The sequence below is a fragment of the Megalops cyprinoides genome, chromosome 1 (genome assembly GCF_013368585.1).
Source record: "Megalops cyprinoides isolate fMegCyp1 chromosome 1, fMegCyp1.pri, whole genome shotgun sequence".
NCBI lineage: Eukaryota > Metazoa > Chordata > Actinopteri > Elopiformes > Megalopidae > Megalops > Megalops cyprinoides.
Window position 1 is genome coordinate 40,321,283 of NC_050583.1, and position 22,150 is coordinate 40,343,432.

The window sequence follows — 22,150 nt, forward strand, 5'->3', positions numbered from 1 at the left end:
ATGAAGGACACGATAAAGCAGGCCCAGACAGCAACAATATTACTTTTGTCTGGAAGTCGGTGAGAAAATGCACTTGCCGTAGCTGCCTCCCCCTCTGTTTGTCAGAATAGGTTAAAGGCTAGAGGGGGAAAGGGGGACAGAGAAAGGGAAACTGACAATCTCCAAAAAGTAATTGACTTTGAGACGAATTGAACTGGGAGAAGAGAGTCCACTGCTTTGTGCACTGCTGTGTTGTGCTTTGCACTTTGTCGCTTGATCAACCTCAGCAACGTGAATTTAGCACATTACAATCCATCCCCAGGACCACCGCTCACATTGTTACTGGATGGGGCCTCAGAATGGTAGTTCCCCAGCTATGTATTCCGTTCATCCATGCAAATGTCTGGCACTCTGAATGATCTTCTACATACGGACAGATAGATGCGGTTTAGTCGCTGCATGTGTTGCATGGAACTTTGTCCACTTAATTCGTATAATTCATCATGCCTACTGTGCAATACAAATTATATAGAAAATCTAATGTTTACTGAAAAGCACTGCATGGTTTATTCTATCTTGTTGCAAAATGCAACCTTTGTATTGAGGACTGCCCCAAGACCTGAGATGTTCTGTGTCACCACAGGCGACCAGTCTGAAGCAACTGGCTCCATAACAACTCGTATCTTCCAGAGTGCAGTAAGGAGGATGCACCATTCTTCCTATTTCATCTCCCCATCCCTCTGATTACTACAGTGTTGGTCTAATTCCTTTCAATGCAGGGCAATCTCTGATAGGATTTCATTCATCGGTGGAAACAAGCCCCCATGTTCAGTCCCCCTGCCCCCCCCCCCCCGGTCAATCCCAGCATCACACTTTACAATCTGCCTCAGCTAAATAGCTGTGCCATAGATGGAGATCTCCACTTTGATTGAGGGAGACTGTCAATTACCGCTCAAAGTCATCTGGCATTTAACAGAACTTATACTTCTAGCTCCCTTTTGATTGTGTCTATTGAAATGGAGATGGCTTTATCTCATCTCACACCTTTTCGTTTCAGCCTTCCCCACATACAGATGTTTAGAGGGGTATCGTCTGCGTTGTTCCACCCAAGCGACAGACACATATCATCAGAAAAGCAAGCAAACAAGGAAACAACCAGCATTTTGTTTTTTTTTTTTCTGGGGGGCAGGAAAATGTGCACCATTGAAGTATGAATTTTTTTTTTTATTTCAAATATTCTAGATTTATCTCCAGTGACAAATAATGATCTTTTTTGATAATACCCTCATAAAAATAAAAACAAGACAAATGCCAAATCATGCACACTAGTGTACATATACAGCAAATGAAGCAGTCCCATTGAATCCCACCTGGATTCTTTTAGTATCTTCCCATTTCTATTATATCTATATATATCTATTCATAGTTAACTGATTGATTGGCATGATCACCATTTAAATATGCATATGTAGCAAAATAATTTGTATGAGCAAAATAACTCCAAAAATCCCATTTATTATTTGAATTTATTCAACAATTCCAAAAAAATAGACAAACATAACATATTTCATTTACAAGCTGTCTTAATCTGTTTCTGCATTCAGTAAGGCTCCTTTCCCCACTCACTGCAATCTCATTGGCTGATGAAGATGTATTTGATTGTTTGAAGCAAAGGATCTCTTATAAAATGACAGGGGTAGTAATGGCACATGCACATCCATGCTGACATTTTTCAACAATCTCAATAATGCAACGTCCTGTACCCCTAAATGTACCCTTAACATGTGTCATTGATCAACTTAACTATAGTGGAGTCTGTGGCCTTTAATCAACACAGGTCTACAGCTCAATGTTCTCGCTAAGGAGCTCAAATTGGATATCAGTTAGGAGGTTAAGTGAGTATTACGATAAGGCATGAGTTTCAATGACTACCCATTGAGTAAATGAACAACATGAAACTTTTCTCTGTGGCTTAGGATAACTGGTTGAAGACCTTTGCCCTGTTTGGCATATGGTTTGAGAATGATGGCTATTAAACAGTCAACTGAGAGTTTTAATAACAGATGAAAGATTAAGTTTACCACCAATTTCATGTGCCATTACCACACTGAAGCCTGATACAAATTACAGTAGCGCAAGACATAATGCTGAGGATTGCTAGATAAAATTATATTACATGACATACATGGAGTTTCCCATCAAACTGATACAGTAATCCATCAACAACAGGCAGATGAGACAGGGACAGAAGGTAGGGAGTGCTGACAGAAGAGGTATGTTTTTTAGTGCTGAACAAGTGGACTACTATGTTCTCCTGTTAGAAACAACCTGCATAAACAACATTTAACCACATGTTTGGCCCCATGTGCTTATGGCAGGCATTGCACTCAAAGAAAACATCAAGGACAAATGCAACCACCAAGTGGCAATGTGCTCAGTGTGAAAATCAGAACAGCCATTTGAAAGAACATTTAAATACCAGTTTTTTCATGATCTGAGGCTTTCGTATGTCAACATGCCAACATCGTCTGTTTTCAGCAATGTGGTGCCCCTTCATCTACTTCTCACTCACAAAGCATGCCTATGCCTTCAAAGGCAATTTCTCATAAGATTCTAAAGAAGGGATTCACAAAGCAATGACTGCAATGATTTTTGCACATCCTTATTTTACATTTTGGAACAAAGGAAAATACTGATATGCTAAGAAGGGGGTATAGGACAGCAAGGCAGGAATCTCTGGCAAGTCGATCAAGATTGGATTGGGAGGCCCATGTCCTTTCTGCAAGAGATACAAGGTCGGCTTTTTTCAATCCAGCAAAGTAGTTTCAAAACAAAAATGTCAGCATATCTGACTGGGTAAAAACACCAGCACGTAGAGTGGGTGCCACTCACAGCTTCCTCTGCACCCTCAGGACAAAAAGAGTCAATTTTCAGAAAGAAGATATCAAGAAAAACAGAGAGAGAGAGAGGGAGAGAGAGAGAGAGAGAGAGGGAGAGAGAGAGAAAGAGAGAGAGAGAGACAGAATCTGAAAAAGCGCTCTGGTCAGGAAGCCTTCCGTTACTTCTTTTTAGTCAGCATAGATGATGAACCCAGAGAAGGTGCTGTACTTGTTGTTGTTGCCTCCATGGGCCTTGCCCCCATCCAGCTTGATGTAGACCTCATCGCCTGCATCCAGGTGGAGAATGACACTGTTGCTTGCGTAGTCGTAATTCTGGTCTGCATCTTGGGCGATGGCACTGGCCCTCACCTGCAGAGAAAGGGGTGAAGCGGTCAGTTAGATCACCCTGTTCAGATCCAATCTGAAGATTATAACGGGTCCAAAAATCAATTTTCATGCAATAGCTAGAATATTGTTGGACTGCTGTTCAATGCAAATCATACACCTGTGAGATTACACAACTGTACCTGTTTGAGTTCCTTAACAATTTATGTTGCATTGTCTCCATATTAGATGAAAGGACTCAGCTAGTGCCATAAGGTGTTGCACCTTATTGTCAAACCAACAGGCTTGTTTTTGATAAGCTGCCATTCAGTGCTACAGAATGAAGGGTTTCTATTTCTGTAAATATGAACTTGTTGACCTACTAAATGTGGTGAAATAGTGCTCCACTCCATTCCTGCTCAGTATATCCTCAAAACATAACCATACAGCTATATATGAACTCAGTAAAGCTGTTGGAAATTATATGTTCCATCACCAGACTCATCTCTTTGTCTGCTTTGACTATAATTTAATTTTCAACTGTACACACACACACACACACACACACACACATACAGACAGAAAAAGCAAGAAGTGGCAAAATAAATGAAAAAGCCAACAGTTATTTTGTGTTTTTTGTATGGGTCATTTTAGTGTGTTGTTTAAATACAAATTTGTCCTGTGATTGGAGCTCCATATAGACTTTCAGTATGTTTTCTCCTTGCTGGTTTCTGAGTCCTGTCATTTCTGAACTATTGCACAGTGTATGCTGCAACACTGAATATTTATAGTGTACTTCAGGTGGAGGTCTATTGAAATGTACAAATATTCATACAGTATTAATACATGATGAATATTTGACTTATTCCCATACTTAACATTGCCCTTTTTGTGGAAAAAAAAATCTATTTATAGCCCCTGTTCAAAACTATAACCCTGGCTTGCAGCTTTAGAAAAGTACGATTCAGTTCTGTATCACGATCTGTCTCACGATTAGTTTTCCATTGCAATGTAAAACCGGGAGCCAGATTTTATGCATTTTGTTGGTTTTGCAGGAGCACAAAATAGTCAGAGCAGTTGTTTTGGGGAGACTAGTGTGCGTCAATACAATTTGAATTTGGCTGTAGATGTGCATCTTTGTATTTACTCCAAATTTCCCAAAACATGGTTTTTTCTTTTCACTAAGGTTAAATGATTTGTCTATTCTTTTCACACTCCTATCATATATACCCTTCCTCAGTATGAACAAAATAGCCTTAAGGAATAAACAATGTGTTTGATGTTGAGGACACTTTTATCATTCTCATTATTAAAAAGGATTTGAAAAAAATCACGGATACACAAAGCTAGAGCTCATATCATTATAATTTAAAAAGCAAATGCATACTTGAAATAAACTGTAACGATGAACAAAGATAAAACTTTCATTATCAGTGTAGGTGAAGAGTATATCTTTCATGTGAGTATTTTCATGTGTAATGGTTTTTTCTGCTTTGGAAAATAACAAAAGATGATGTTGATATGTTCAGCTACCACATCATGCTATCACCTGATGGGGCTTAAATATGTATATTGACATTTCTCTGCAGCACAAGAGTTCAGATCTCATCTGAATGCCAAGCTTAACTGTAGGACCAGGAGCCTGAAAATGCCTTGGGACATTGTAACATTATTTCCTCTAGTACATGTGAGTATCTTATGCATGATAACTTCTAAGGCAGTTAGTGTATATACATGAAAGATTTCAAGAAGGTTAGCTGAATATCTGCAATACAGCTGCAGACACCACATGTCAAAATTAAGTGCATATCAACACTGAAGGTACAACATTATGAATAGAACCAATGCAATTAATCTTTTAGGAAATAAAAATATACAAAGAATGTAAAAATCTGCCTAAGTAACAAGGTTCTAGCATATTACCTATGCAAAGCACCTCATCTTTTTTCACGTCCTCTATATTGACCTATACACACCTTTTACCCTCCCCCAACAGAACATCCCCTGCCTCAAAATCTACCTTGTCCCAGCAGTGTAGTATCCCCTGGGGTAAGAGCTCTTCTTCCTTAGCTGTCAATCAATGTGTTTGGGAAGGCTATAGCTCAGCTCGTTATCAACCATGTTTCCGATTGTCCTCTGACCCGGCAAATTAATCGCTCTTTCTGGATCGTGTCAGTGCTGCACTGGGAGAAGGGCATGGGACGAAGTGTGGAGACAGAGTATATAGGCTGTAGCTTGTGCCTCACTTCTAAGGAAAAAGCACTACAGCAACACACCAGCCATGTTTCTGATCGGGTACAAATCATAATTCTTTGTTTGTGTCTGGAAGTGAAAATTATACTAATACTATACTCGAACAGGAAAGGTAAGCTAAGAATTAACTACCCAGAGCTCTCACCATCTGGAAGTTACTTAAAGGGTACTGCGCTGCCACAAAAACTGTACTCTGAGTTGCTGGAGGTAACAAACGATAAGAAGATATGTTCACATCACCTGAGCAGGATCTGAGGATGTGCATGACACGAGATTCAGATTTTTATGCAATACTTTGTAAGTGCAAACACATTGCCTCATAATTTCAGTTGAGCAGCTTTTTTTGAAGGACATCAGATCAGAAAAATAATGTAACCCTTCCAACTGATTTTTATCTATCCACTTGCAGTTTATGTTAATGAGCGGTACTGTAAATTACTGTGTATATACCCAGTGTTTCTAAAGTGTGGTTTTTGTAATGTTTTTATATTAGCCTATTTCATAACCCCAACCCTACACTAAATATTAAGCCCAGCAACAGCAACATACATTTAGGCAACACAGAACATAGTTAAGCAATTGTTCTGCAAATATAACTGTTAATGGTCATTTAATGTACATTGCAAAACAAGTGAGTAAATGTAAAACATGTGAGCCAAATAGAAAATATACCTATAAATTACATATGTATAATTAATTTCTATCCATACGCTTTCAGATATTGAAAAATACAAATCTTGTGAATATTGTTTCATGTTTGAAGATATGTTATGATGTGCTCTTTAAAACATATTGTGTCATATATTTCAATTGCTTCTATGTTCCTTGAGCAAGCTACATTTATGGAGTTCCTCAGTTATTATTTTTGCTCAGCAAAATGTTTCATTCTCAAGGCAATGGGAGGATTTGAACTGACTATATTTTTTAAATAATCTTCCTTAAAGAAGTGCAGTACATTATTAACAGCACTCACTCGCTGTGGTATTTTGTCTCTCGTAAATTCAGGATTAACTAATACAGAATAAAGAGTATATGCAAAATGTTAGATGTTAGCACCATCCTTTTATATTTGGCCTCCCAGGAAATGCACGGGCATGGACCCAGTTCCTGGTTCTTAAATCTGCCTGAAAGCTGGCCGAACAGGTGGCAGGGATAAATTGAGTAATTAATTGCCCATTTAACCGGGGCACACACAATAGACGTAGCAACACATCTGAGGTCCTGATGCTGGTGGGACTTCTGTGTGAGACAATTTTCTGGAGATTAGCTCACCGTTTATGTATTTCATTACTGGGGACTCTGGACGTTTCCCCTCTGGTTGGGAAACAGAACGCAACAATTTGGACGAGCATTATGTTCACTGAGGCATATCCCTCTGTAGTGCCTGCCATCAATTCCATTCAGATATTATTGAAAGTGCCTTGAGTTGCACATGAAATCTCAATTATGCGTTCAAGGAAAGTCGTGAACGCTTGCCAGCTGAAAGAGGACACTTAACTTCTCAATTGAAAAAGAGGTCAGCAAATTTCTTCGAGGACAATTTACTGATATGCTATGCTTCTTACCACATAAAGACAAACAACAAAACAGTTGCAACAATGCACTGTTGCAGCCATTTCATAGAATGAAAGAGAAAGACATGCTTTTAACAGACTAATGTCATGTGATGAAAAAACATTTGTCTGCATTTAAAAGCTTTGTGTTTCAGAGCAAACCAAATTAGTCTAAACTGTTTGACCCTATGGGACATAACCAAGTTTTATCTGTTCTGGATCTTTCTCTGTAGAATTATTATCTTTTATATTATATTATGTAATTATTATTATTATTTTTATTATCTATATTATCTTTAAATATTTGCTAAATATTCTATTATTGGACACTTTGAATAGCTTTTTGAAAGGCTTAAGAAGATCAGCAAATGATGTGACTTTCTTATTTCCCTTTTTTTATTTAGCACGCCAGGGTGAAGCATCTATCTGCCTCTCTATGTGCTGTTTAAATGACTATAGGCAATTCGATTGAAAATGGCAATGTGATTACACTTCAATGACCACAGCAAAGCAACAATAACAAGAACACAACTTCCACATCAATTTTGAATCAATAACAACACCTGTGCATGTACACACACACACACACACACACACACACACACACACACCAATTCCTCCTACATGGGCAAAAGCAGAAAGGCATATCCGCCTTGCCATTGGAGACAGAAGTGGATCAATAGTTCAGGAGATCAGGGCTACTGCTCAGAATATTGAGGAGAGGAAAGCTATGCTAAGATGAATGCAAGCTCACACAGAGACAGACAGGGAGAAATTAGCCTTCAGTCTTCCTGGATGACTTTTTGGAGATTCACAGTAGGACCTGATCAAATGCAAGTTCAAGGGCAGTATGGGCTGAGACAGGTAAAACCTCTTAGTACATGTGTATGTTGTATGACCACAGCAATTACACACGAACTAAGTTCTTTTCACTTACTTTGGATCCAAAAAACAGAATGACATACACTGTAGTTCTTTTGTTGCTCTTAAAGAATCATCTGATGTGGGTGTAATTTATACCTGTTGAGATAACATGTATTTCTGTATCTGCCCATTCATACAGTATACATATCTGTGGCAAGTTTAGATAGATATATGCATTTTTGTATTGCCATTTTTATTTGGCATTCTTGATACATCTTGCCCTGTGAGTCCATGGTCCTGCGTGGGCCTGCTGGCTGGACAAGAGTGACACGCATATGTCCTGTCTTGGGTGGCCCATTATTCACAGAAAGCCTGCTTTTCCCTGGGCTCCCTCATTACTCAGATTTACATCATGGAGCCAGATGGTGAACACATCTCTATCTGACCATCACATGCATTTCAATCGCACTCTTTTCACCTCTTGCAACCTACTGTTACACCACTTCTCTATCTTTCACACACAAAAACTGTACAATTGAAATTAACCCATTATTCAACATTTCATGGAGCTTCATGAAATCACATTAATATTAAATGTCACTAAAACATAGTACAAACCTACAAAAAAGAACTTTTTTTAAGACATCTTGCTAAAGTTCTTGCATCTTAGCTTTCTGTAGTACAGTTCCCTACTAAATTAAAACCAAAATTGTAAGGCACAGCTTGTGTGTATTGAAGATAAAGATTGTATGCAGCCACAACTTTTAAAAATTCACCTAGATTATTTTCCTGCTTCTGCAGCTAAGCTATTCATTGCTTCTGGCTTCAACTCCAAGAAGCATATCACTGGATAGACAGATATCGGTGCAGACAGTCAACCTCCTCGATCTCTCCGTCTCCATTCAAATGCGTACCAGTTCTTGAAATCTTAAGTCTCAATTTGAAAGGAGCATTCATCCAAGTTAATTTATGACAGGTAAGTGAAGGAAGACTGCTCTTATCATGTTCAGATCCTATAATCTATGATATTTGATACTACATATCAGGAAAGTTCATGGCAATCACTCTATGCAATAGGGAACATGTAGTGCTGGTTATTGAAGCTATGCTTGATCAGTTTAAAACAAAAGGGGGCATAGCTCAATGGCAGAGCATGTGACTGCAGGTAAAACACACATTGGTTAAAGTCAAGTGCCCCCTAACTAGCTTTTGGACCTTGCTGGTTTAAGTCATACTGGATGACACTGCCTGCTAACTGACAAATTGTAAATGTAATACTTGAATGAGAGACCTGGTTGTGCTACAGGAGGGGCATGAGAGCGTGCAAAATAATGGGTCAACCTTTAATTGTTATGAATCTTTGAAAGTAGTAAGGCAGGTGCAGAGCTCCAGCAAGGCTAATCGAACCCACACACACACACACACACACACGCACACACACACACACACACACACACACACAGACACATGCACACACACACACGCACACACACACACACACACATAATTTAATTTCATAAAATGTTCTTGTTGTTCTCAATCTGGCTCTACAAGACTGTCCATCTCATCAAGTTCAGTTTAACTGGATAAATACAACCATACTTCCATTACGTATAGTTTTGCGGTGAGCATTCTACTGTAAAGCTCCAACTGCGGGATAACAATTCTGAGGGACATTTGCGGAGGGCCTAACTGTGGTACTGAAGAAACTCACAGACCTGATATAGGCTTTATTTGCTGCCCAAATAGCCAGTAACATTTCTTTTTTTTTACCTCCACATTCTGACAAAGCCAATAAACTGTATGGATATGGATAATCTCAGAATCCCAGATGGCTCCGAATAATAACAAGTGGGAATTGCAAGGGTGGAAGTGGAGAGAAACACTGAATGAGACTTTAAGGGTTGCCTGCCCTGCTGTGGTGTTGGCCCTCTTTGTGTACCCTTCTGATTAAATCTTGGCAGCATAATATCGATGTGCAAACAAAGCCTGCTATTCTTAGCTGAAACTCCTGCCTTAGGGTGAATATTAATATGAACTATACTCATAAGCACACTGATCTCTTATTATAAGGTGTTGGTTTGTGCAGGGACTTAGCTGTAAGTCTGTGTGTGTGTGTGTGTGTGTGTGTGTGTGTGTGTGTGTGTGTTTTCAAAAAACGTTGCCTTAGTGTGTGTACAGGATGTATTTCCTGCACAGAACACTGAAGGCTTCATTTCCTGTTCTGCATATGAATAGTTTTCTTACACTCATATGTCATCTTTTATTATTTACAAATCATAGCATTCAATTGTATTTTTTGAGTGGCCACAATAGTCTCATACTGTATGTGTATTGCCAAATAGATAATTTTGGTACTGGAAAACAGACTAGTTTAAGGCCTTCCTCAGTGAAGGATATACCCACCTGTTATAATTACAGTTATAGCTATGTACATTTGATGTGTGGGAATGAAATAAGCCAATCAAAGTGAGCTCCATACATTGTACCTGTCTGGAGGAGTCTGGCTTTACTGCGAACAGAGGAGAAATGAGCAAAACATCACTTATAAGCACTTCCATTCTGATGTTAAGCACTAGTATTGAGGAAACGTTACCAAGTGTTCTGCCAGTTCACACCTCACCACATGATATGTCAAAACAACACTACTGTCATGGTCCACGGATACATCGTCTCTGCATTTTATTCCACCAGAGGAGATGTGTCGTCACCTTGGAAGGGCTGAAGCTGACAAACTAGTCATAGACTGCAGAAAACAGGACCATTTACAGTTGGAAAATGCCAGAGTACACTTACCCAGAGTGATGTGATTGCAGTTCTCAGTGGTGTTATTACAATCAAACAAGTACTGTGCACGTTTGATGTATAGCAATCGCAGGTATTTATGTTTTTTTTTTTTTTGTCTCTGTACTATATCCTGAGGAGGTTTTTACCATTTTATAAAGAAGACTACACAACATGATCTTTATGAGCAACCCAGGTTTCACCAGGGCATGGATAAGCCCCTAAGCAAAACAGACATCTTAAAATCAAACAGAACTGTACTAATATCTCAATGTATCACTTTAGATGTACTGCACTATTTAAACACTTTACATATGCTTGGATTTTATAGAAAAATGGCCAATAAAATTAGTTTCATTTAACCACAGATATTTTGTCATGTCATAAGTACACACTGAGAATGTGTTACACATATTATTTCTATTATTATTATGAGCAGCTGCAGCAGGTAAGGTAGCATTTGTAATAGTAGTATCAGCAGCAGCAATAGTAGTGTTATCATAAAGAACCACACTTAACATTGCAGTGTTATACAATGTATTACGTTAATAATTATTAACGTAAATAATTATTTCAAATCTAGCAGAACTCAGCATGTTTTGTAGAATCCAGCAAAACAGATTTCAGACTGTACACTGCTGCTAAAAGCCAGCTAAACCTTTTTCACTGGAGGTTTAATATTTCCACATACCGTCATTCTGTTCGGGCTGTAACCTCTCATCTCCCCGCCATCCGACGTCATTTTCCAGAGATGTTAATGAACGTCACATCTGTCAGATTACTCACGAATCCAGAACACAGAGGGAATGTGCTCTACTTCTCTCCTGTTGAAAATGTGTCCCAGAATCAGCAGCACCTCTGAAGTCTGGCAAAACGTTGACGGCTCAGATAGTGATTTTGTTCTGTCATGCATATCTCACTTCACAGCCCCACTTACTGATCATCAATTCAGTGGGGACTCTTATGGCAGGCATGTTTATGAATTTATGAATGGCATAAAGACAATGAAAGCCTGTCGGGTAGATGTGAGGCGGAAGTTTCCTAACAAAAGGATTTAAATCATTGAATCAAATGAAACTATGTTACACATAGCGCTCTCGGCAAAGGGACTGTCACAGAATGCTTCGCAGCCATTTCAATTAAACGGTTCAAGTCATTGTCAATGTATCTTAAACAGTGACAATGATTTAGTGGCAGTGCTAGAAAGAGATGGGAGGTGAACAGTGCCAAGCAGAAACAGGTGCATTTTTTTCATTTCCATTCTGTCCTGTGTTTTGGCTATGTTGCAGAATGGAAAAACAGCAGATCTGCTAAAAAGAAATCTTTCTGTTGAACATTGCAGATGCTTGATGGTACTGTTCATACAGTGATTTTCAAATGATTGTTTAATGTTGTCTCTGGTTCTTTTTTCTCTAAATGTATTTCATTTGTGATAATGCTCTAATTACAAAAAAAAAAAAAAAAAAAAAACAACTAATGACTAATGACAACTAATGGAAAGTAACAACTGACATGTCACCTGTCTCATTAGCATAAATAGGTGAGAAAATCAATTGACTACACTGCTTGTTTTGTGATTGGTTTAGAGAGCATTGGGTGCTGCTGTAATTTAGCTTGGCTTGGACCATTGGTTCAATAGTGTAATAAATGGCGAGCAAGAAAAGGCAAGAAAAGACTAAAGAAGTGATTTCTTTCAAGAGACAAATAAAAGACGTGCAGTGTTAGCTGGGGTGTTACATTAGCAACATGCTTTTCCACCCTGTTTTCCAATGACAGTATCTGGTGTTGTCACAAGGCATTTTCATTTGCGGCTGGAATAAAAGATACTCCAATAAAGGCATTATAAATTGTGTTTCGCTTCTCTGGTGTACAAAGGAAACCAATATCATTCACTCTGCCCCTTTTGCACTCAGTGAGTCAATTCAGGTACTGTATTCCTGTCTAACATATTAATAAATTAACACATGCTGGCAAAGAATGACACATGACATTTATTTATACTCTATTTCTAAATAGACTGATTTGTGTCAAAACATGAGAGTCACCAGAAATGCCTGGAGAAATGCGAAGGCTAGGAGACTACTGTTCAGTGAAAAATGAGTCACTGTACCAAATCTTAAAAAAATGGCAGGCATAATGGGGGTTAACCAAATGATAATAATGATGAATAAGAATGTGTCCTTCCATCATATGGTACAATAAAAACAGCAGAATAGTCAATCACTTAGCAACGGATCAAAATCAAAGTCGATTCCAAGGTCAGGGACTAAACTCTAAACCCTAGTCCCGGGACTAAACTCTTTCATTGTGTTCATATCCAACATCCTTCCTTTGAAAAAATAAGTCACATTAAGTAGTACCCTATAGTCACTGTGGTGAGGGTGCAAGCAACTTCACTACATTTCCTAAAAGAATATTCTTTGACTGTTGGTGATTCTTATACAGCTTGATATTCTCTGTGAAAGGCATGGGGCTGGGCAGTTGGGGAAGGGAGGGTTGAATTAGAAGTTATCCAAACGTCAAGACGTTCACATAAGAACATCCCCACAGGCAATATTCACTCTTGTGTGTGGTTTCCTTATAATGAATAACTCTCATGAGTCAACCTCAACTACATGCTTGAGTCAGACAAATACCCCGTTCCCTGATTATTTTAGTCCATATACATTGTGCTTTCGTTGACCAAGACATCTGCTGTCCAGCATGAGCAACTGCTGTGACACATTTTAGGTGTTGCTTACATTGTTATATGTATTTGACGGGCTAAAAAAATAACAGTAGGATGAATAGATACAATCTTATCCAATACATGAATTAAAGATGTTCGACTTGGAAGATACCTCCTGCCCTTTAGTTTTTCTCAGAAAATAACGGCTTTCAGGCTTAATAGCACTGCTATACCTAAATACTGAAGCTTGTTACATTCCACTTGATGAAGTGTCAAGTCCAATGTCTAATTACACACTGGGTCAAGGAGCAAGATCCTACATAAGGCCAGCTTGCCAAGAATTTGAGTGAATGGCACTTATAGCTTTTGTGGTGCACTGGCAGGCAGTGTTGAAAGGCTGGTCAAGTTTAGGTGAATTACGGCCATTGAGGGATCGTGTGTGACAGAGCGTTTCTCTCACAGCAGTCACCTTCCCAATGAATGCTCTCTGCTCCTGTTGATATACTTCAGTTCACATTGTATTCCTCTGAGGGCAGAGAGTAAGAACCTGCTGTATATTGGGAATTCAAGGCAACCTTGGGTATCAATTCATTCTTAACTATTTTCCATGGTCTGGAGCTGTCATTTTGTTGGGTCCATGGAAAATATTGGCCAAATTCACAAGCCCCTTGATGCTAGTGCTAAAAATATAAGTTCGCCATCTGCAAATTCTTAAAAGACAACTTTTGTTTAAGACGCCCATAAAATATGCAGGAACCAAGAAAAAAAATCCTTTGCATAATTTTACACTACCACATACAACATGAATCAGTGTGAACAGGGTTGTAATCTCTTTAATTTGTTTACTCAGAACAGATATCTGCACTGCTCTTGAATGACTGCATAAAATGTAATGATAGCAATACAAGCCACAGCAAAGCTGGTCCAAGCTTCATCACATTGGAACGAAGGATAAAACACGTATATTTGTGAAGCATGTGAAAGGGTTCCCAATGTATGGTCTCACTGCAGAGGCAAACACAGGCGAAGGACAGAGAGAGAGAAAGACTATGGAGCAGGGGAGAGGTAATTGCCATGGATGATGCGTGTGTGTCCCATGATTAGGGGAGGATGGCAGAGCTTATTAAAGACGGAGATAGTGTAATTATTCACCCCGGGTCCTTGGAGACAGTGGTGCTGAAGTCATTGGTTTTAATTAAGTTTGAAACGGCTCTCAGATTGATAATACTATTTTTAAAAAGGCACAGGAGGAACACAAACATATTCTGGATCCAGTTCAAGGTTTTTAATAATGTTTAAAGAGACTCTATGGCTAGAGAACTTTTCTCTCTTGGGCACATGGAAATGGCTTTAACTTTATTGTGCTCTTGTCAAACTCAGAGAGGCAAGGAGGACACATACGACAGGGACAGGCAACTGAATGTTTGGCAGGCAAGAGAGTAAAATGAAGATGATTTTAAGAACCTGTGGCAACACGATATGCAGGGAGAGAAAGGGAGATAAAAAATGGAGAGAGAAAGAGGGGGTGAGACTGACAGAGAGAGAAATGAAGGGAGAGACATGGTAAGCAAGACAGAAATGGCAATGGGGCACAGGAAAAGAGGAATGGGAAGAAAGAAAGAGTGAAAGAGTGATAAAAAGAGAAACAAAGAGAGAGGGCTGCTGGAGAAAAAGAAGACGGACAATGAGAGAGACAGAAGAGAGCACACCTCTTGACCAGGGAAATCCTTAGAAATCCTTTAGTTCTTGAAACACATCAGTGTATTTGGCCAGAGTGCCTTATTTTGTCAGTCAAACTCAATGTCTGACTATAAACCCATTTGCCAGTGTGGCGACTTGCAAGAACTTCAAAGGCACCTGGGTGGAGGCGGGAATGAACACACCCCACAGTGAAAGTGGAGACTGGAGACGTAGAGTGCAGAGGCTGTGAAGATGATGAAAAGGCAGACTTGTATATATGCTGGTCCCAAAATCCCAGCACCATTTCCTATTCTTCACTCGCAAGATGAATGCTTTGCCCTGTTTAAAGTGCAATGGCTTTTGTACGCACTTCATCACTGACACACAGCAGGTCCCAAAACATTTATAACTGATGCTTACAATTATAGAGGGGAGACACTGAGACACACCACAAGGCTGAGATACAAGTTTCACCTGCCTCACCTCTCAGATTCAGGCACTCCCTTAAAAGTCATGACCGCAAGCCATCTCTTGATGGCGCTTATTCACTGTTTCTACGTGCTTTGTAATTAAAGATATAGCGTGATAAACACTAGGCTTCCCTCCAGAGACATGTTGAGTGTATCTGATTTAAGTGTCTCATTGGCCTCCTTTGGGAACATAATGAAGCATGAACAGAAGGCATTTTATAGTAACATATGTTTGGCTTCATCTATATTAAGTCAACACTTTTATACTTCACATAAATGTTATTACGAAGGGGCCTGTCATATATCTTATTCTTTATAAGTCTGTGTGCAAAACAAGCTTGACAGCTAGGATAGTGCAAACAAGCTAACTGAAAAAAGCGTCCAAAAGTTTTCAAATTATTGTACAAAGTTTTTTCTTGACCTTAATACCTCAGAGACAAATTCCATTATCAATGCACTTAGCAGAATCCTTTTCACAGAGAGGCTTATCATGCATTTTAAACACATTGCTAAATTATATCCCTACATTTTATGCAGGGCAATTTAGATTCCATGGTGGAGGGTACAAGAGTGGTATTACAATCATATAAAACCTTCAAGTCAGGTGGCAGGCCCCCTAACTACTCTGCAAAACCTCCAAACATAATCATACAGTTTGACATACACACACACCAAGCTGTGGCCTGGTTATAGCCAGCTGAGATAATTACAATAATGTCTTCCATAATGCCCCAGAGAGGGCCTGTATCATTCTCTTATGTAAAAGTGCATAGGACTGTACATACACTATATGGACAAAAGTATTTGGCCACACCTGTTTTTCAGGGTTTGGGCTAGGCCCCTTATCTCCAGTGAGGGGCAATCTTAATGCTTCAGCATACCAAGACATTTTGGACAATGCTATGCTTCCAACTTTGTGGCAACAGGTTGGGGAAGGCCCTTTTCTATTCCAACATGACTGTGCCCCAGTGCACAAAGCAAGGCTACATGACTATAAAGACATGGTTTGATGAGTTTGGTGTGGAAGAACATGACTGGCCCGCACAGAGCCCTGACCTCAACCCCATCGAGCACCTTTGGGATGAACTGGAATGGAGATTGCGAGCCAGGCCTTCTTGTCCAACATCAGTGCCTGACCTCACAAATGCTCTACAGAATGAATGGGCACAAATTCCCACAGAAACACTCCAAAATCTCGTGGAAAGCCTTCCAAGAAGAGTGGAAGCTGTTATAGCTGCAAATGGGGGACCGACTCCATATTAAAGTATATTTATTTGAATACAATGTCATTACAATGTAATGGTCAGGCGTCCAAATACTTTTGTCTATATAGTGTATTCTCAGTATTTCATCAGTAAGCTAACGTTTTGACATTACCAGTGACTCTTTAATAACTTTGGCAATCTGTGATTTTCTTTTTTTTTTAATTTATAAGCCACATTTTAAGGTTATCAAAGTGACAATTCAGCAAACTGTCATAAAATACATTAAATGGTGTTGTGCCAGCAAAAGTGCCATTGTAATTGTGTGTATTTATTTCACAGTGATACTGTCTGCCTCATAGCAGTCCCGTTTCTTAGGCAACAACACTGTCTTTGTACAAAATAGTTTTGATTGACAGATAATAGTGTCTGGCCATAGATACTGAAAGCACTTTGGAACGTGTTTTTCAGCTGAAAGTATTTGATCTTTGTCGTTTATTGCTGTGCATGCCTGGGGAATCAGCTTTTTACATCAATATTCTGCACAGGTAGAAAAATAAAAAGTGAATTATCTGATAATATATCAACTCCTGTGTCTGTGTAATCTGAAAAAAGACTTCCAAAATTTGGCAATAAATGAAACAGTTTAACACCTACTCTGTTTCATGCGACTATTGTAAATACATCCCAAATGCTTCCACATCCCTAAATACACATTTCAATTTATAAATATATAAAGATTTATAGGCATATACTTCACATCACAATAGTGCCTATATGACATTGATTGTCCTACTAGTGTTGGAGAAACATGCAGTATATGACGTTCTTGGGGAGACAGGAACCTGGTTTCACATAGTAGCCTAGTGATATTGTTTTAAAATATACTAACTGCAATCAAATCTACATATGGTGTGTTGCAGGTGGTTTTAAGGCTCTGTTAAAAAGGGTAAGCCATAGATTATGACTGCAGGCAGACAAGGCGAGTGAGCTCACTGCAGGGAAGAACTGGAGAAATCCACTTCATAAAAAGGTTGTGCCCCATGAGCAACTGTTTAGAGCAAAGAAAGGTTGATCATGGATTGTTGAGGAAAATCTCTCACAGAGTTGGTGTGAGATTCCAGATTTTGTCTGGTGTTATTCTTTCAATTTTACTAAGTCTTAACACACAAGTGTTGACATTATACTCACAACAGTTTAATGACTTAATGAGAAAAATGAGATAAACATGTTCATCTTCATCATTTTTAGATTTAATAAGTATTTTTATACATTGTGGAATTCATACATTCCATGCAGCATTTAAGTTATTGGTTTCACTCTTCTGCAGAAATAAGGTTTATGTTTTTATATTTAACTTTTTTGAGCCATGCACCTCTCATGGTAAAATCTGTTTCTCACAAGAACACAAACAAACAAACAAAATTAGACTTACTGGGATATGGGGGAAATGAAAATATTAATCACATTGAAAAAAATGCTACAACTAATAAATCTATGGAAGCATTTAAATACTTTAGATTATGCTTAATTGTCAGGACGTCATGGTTACATATTAAAGTTCTTCCAACAATGCATGTACGCACGTAGAAACTTTCTGACTGGGTTTACCTTGTTCATTTATTCGTTGTAACACTACAAATCCGAAATAGTAAGGTATGTCGCCTGTTTTTCTACGTGGACAATCTTTGTCGAACACAATATGTGTTGAATATATTACACTAAATAGGCTACGCATGAAGGCCTATAAATGTAAATTGCAATGTTGACACAATGGTAGGTAGGTGAAGTACAGTTCTTCTGAATGAAATTAGATGTGTATGATACGCTGATGCTCGAAACCGTTTAAAGCAATTCAAAGGTATGCAATTTCAATATAAAGCATAATTGTTTATTAAAATATCAAAAATAATTACAAAAGTAAGACAAGTTAAAATATCAGATAAAGAATAATTGCATCCAAACATCGTAAAACAGGCGTTATAATATTATTTGTATTGTCAGAATATTATTTGTTCTAACACAGAGAAACTCTATACCGATAGCCTCCAGTCCTTGCTTATGAAGACTAGAATGCGACTTCTTGCTTTCTGGTGCGTTGTTGTGCAAACAACACCCCCGCTTTAAACGACTAAAATAAACTATGAATATGCCCGACTGCTGTCATGTTAGTATTACGCCATGGCATTGCAGGTTAGGGTATTTGTCTGCAATTATTCACTTGCTATGTCAACTCAAATATGTATGCTCTCTAAATAGTGACATCCGGTTAAGTGTGTATTTTTAAGAAACATGGACCATGTTATCTGGCACATTTGAGTACATATTACAGTAGTACGAGAGCGACAAAATACAGTCTTTTCACTACGTCCTCGACTAATTCGTCAAGCGTAAACAATGTCTGTATTACTTATTACATCAGAATTGCTTGTCTATAGCGCATCGAAATATCTTATGCATTTGTTTCTTAACCTAATTGTACTGTTTGGTTGCATTCTCCTGTCCCGTTGCGAGCCTTGCGACGGAAAACTATTTTAGGTGTATCCCACGCAGTTTAAAAAAAAAAAAACTCCAGATCATTTGAGTTGTTCATTTATTAAGTAACGTAATCGCTTTAAATCCTACGAACGGTGTGTGCTTTCTTTAACTGATTTAACTCGGCAAAACTCAAACCTAGGCTTACTCGTGCATTTTTATTGTTACACCAAGCACGTTTACCTCAGCTAAAACACATCTCACACGCTCTGCATGAGCGTAGTTACTGAACAAACTGTAGGGAAATCCCCCTTCTCTGTACCTCAGTCAAAGTAAACCTGTGAAGGTGACGGTTTGATCATAGAGGTCCCGTCACTTTTCTTAATAATTGGTTATGTTTAGCCTTGTATTGATTGTTTGCTCCGCCGTTGGATCAGTGGAATTGCAGCTGCTTCTGTATGTGTGGATCTATATTTCTCCCGCCCCAGTTAATGGTAAGGTAACAGAAGGGAAAAAAGAACTAGACGCGTTCGTAATTTGACTTTGACCGCCACGGCTAATTTTCTACAAGTTGCTCCAAATAGAAAGATCGGGGCATATCGACGGAGAGCTCCAGCTATTTTTAAAACTCCGGAAATTTCTACAGTCTGGGAAATGAAAAATCTTGTACATCCCGTTGTCTTTTGCTTAAAAAGTCAACAACAACAACAAAACACAGTAATAATAGTACATTTCGTTGTACATTTCTGAAGGATTATTTAAATTATACAGTGTAAGAGCATGGGGCGGTTTTGTTGGGGATGCACACATTTCAGCAGAGAGGAGCACAAAGAGTAATCATAATCTTAGGACCTGCCTATGCTATGTACCTGTTCCATGTTCACACTGTGAGAGCAACAGGTTTATTGAAGTGTGCTCTGTTCCCATTCTTAATTGTAATAATATACATTTTTCAAATGTTGCTTGCACTACATTTTGGCAGTGAGCATTTCTCCTAACCATTTGCATGCTATAATCATGCATATAGGACATTTGATATGCATTTCTGTAACTCAGCTGCAGTCTAAATATGAATCAGTGACTCTTCCACACATATGCTGATGCACACAGCCGCTGCTAAAGATTTCAAACCTGAATTCAGAACAAAGTGGCACAAAACTTTATACTGGCCTCCATGGAGTAAAACTGGCAGAGATGCATCTTAATTACACGCAAACCCATTAAGTTGTGGCTACCTCTTTTCACTTTGAAATTATCCCTTGCTCTTATTCGTGTCCATTTCCTATGGACACGTGCAATGTCAGTGCACATTAAGGGCTGGGGGACGCATTGAGCAGATTACACAGCATCCTTTCAGGGCATATTTGTTAGCGCAGCTGTGCGAAGTTCAACTGTCAGCTCCGGGTTTTTTTCAAATGCACTGCGGATGTTCCGGTGTCTCCACAAGGTCTCTTATTCAAAGGAAGAGCCTTGATGCTCCAGAGCAGTTGTGCAATTTAATTACCCAACCCTAGGTAACCTCCACCAACAACCCCGCTCAAAGGAAAGGTGGGTGACATTGCTCTGGCAAGGCCGCACACAGACAGATAGAGGAGGGAGGTGCCACCCACCTGGCCGTTCTTGCAGAGGTCTGCCCACATGCTGGTGCCATCGCCGCCCCTCATCAACACGTGGTAGATGAAGAAGTAAGTGCCTGGGATGTTGCAGATGAACTTGCCCGAGGTTCCGTCATAGTTGTTGCCCAGGTTGGTGACCACATCATCGAACTTGAGAATCTCGTAACCCTCGTGTGGGTTCTTAAGTCCAGCATAAAAAGCCACCCGGGGGATGGTGGTGTAAGTGGCCGTGCTGATAGCTCCATTTCCCCCCAGGCCTAGTATCCCAGTCCTCCCAGTGTCCCCCTTTTCTCCAGGAGGGCCCATGGGTCCCGGAGGCCCAGGCTCCCCAGGTGGCCCGGGGGGTCCGGGCTTTCCCGGCCGCCCGGGCTTCCCCTGGGGGCCGTGCACCAGGGTGGACGGTGGGGGCACGACGCTGTGGTCGCTCAGGGCCTCGGCCTCAGCCCGGATGCTGCTGGCGCTGGTGGTGGTGCCCTTGTTCAGGTAGGGGTCGCACACCATGCGGCAGGTGCCCAGCATCTCATAGTGGCTGGCATCGGTGCCCACGGAGCTCACCAGCACAGGGATGAGGACGACCAGCACCAGGACGAGCATGACCCCCACGGCGGCCGCCACCAGGGTCTTCCTCCCGATGCTGAGCCGGGGAAGGGGCTGCGCTGCCAGCGTGGGTCTCCCGGGGGCGGAAATGGTGACTGCTGTGTGGGGGGAGCCTGCTGCCGGTGAAGGGGACGCGAGGATCCCAGGAGAGACGGCGAGTGTGTGAGGGAGGGAGAGAGACCCACATACACACCCTCACTGCTCACACACGCTCCGAATGGGAGACGGGAGTGGGAGGAGGCACTCACCAGAAGGAGAGAGAGAGGATATGGACAGAGAGAGAGGGAGAGTCAATGAGTGAGTGAGAGGAAGAGAGAGAGAGAAAGGGAGAGAACCCTAGGAATCACTGAGCCGGTTTTGTGTTGATTGATTCGCGGGCTGCCTTTTTATACGGCAGCTGTGGAGCCCTCCCTCCAGTAGAGCGCTGGCATGAAAATGCATGGAGATGAAGACACTCCTGCCTCCCTCTGTGACAAGGGGAGGACTGAGAGGGAGGTTTCTAATCACATCACATTACTTTAAACCACACTGCACTTCCTCCACCCTTCCTCCACAACCTTCTCTTTTATTCCATCCTCTGGTTTCTGTCATATTTATTCTAGGGATTTCCTGTCTTTTTCTTCATCTTGAAAGAGATGAAGTGCAGGGCGCAGTTGTCTTATTTTTCAGGTATGTGAAAAGAACTTTCAAACATATGCTGCATCATATGGGATTTGTTTTTTCATAATAAGAAGTAGAGCCTATTGTATTATCTAGAGCAGTATATTAGCTCATGATTTAATACTAAGCTTAATGCAATGGAGGAC

At 40.0% G+C, this 22,150-nt stretch overlaps 1 protein-coding gene across 1 annotated transcript; it reads right to left on the reverse strand.

The window, feature by feature from the left end:
• Positions 1-1,565: 1,565 nt before the first annotated feature.
• Positions 1,566-21,536, reverse strand: LOC118780415 (C1q-related factor-like). The gene is made up of 2 exons (XM_036532882.1): positions 20,742-21,536; positions 1,566-3,227 (listed from the first exon to the last, which is right to left on the reverse strand). The coding sequence occupies exons 1-2, from the start codon at positions 21,339-21,341 to the stop codon at positions 3,048-3,050; spliced, it is 780 nt and encodes a 259-aa protein (XP_036388775.1). The 5' UTR covers positions 21,342-21,536; the 3' UTR covers positions 1,566-3,047.
• Positions 21,537-22,150: the final 614 nt, after the last annotated feature.

Bases quoted from the DNA above. Each gene is read 5' to 3' on its own strand.
- LOC118780415 (XM_036532882.1), bottom strand. From the start codon at position 21,341: ATGCTCGTCCTGGTGCTGGTCGTCCTCATCCCTGTGCTGGTGAGCTCC. The intron at 3,228-20,741 runs GTGGGTGGCACC...CTTTCTCTGCAG, and splicing joins ACCTCTGCAAGAACGGCCAG to GTGAGGGCCAGTGCCATCGC.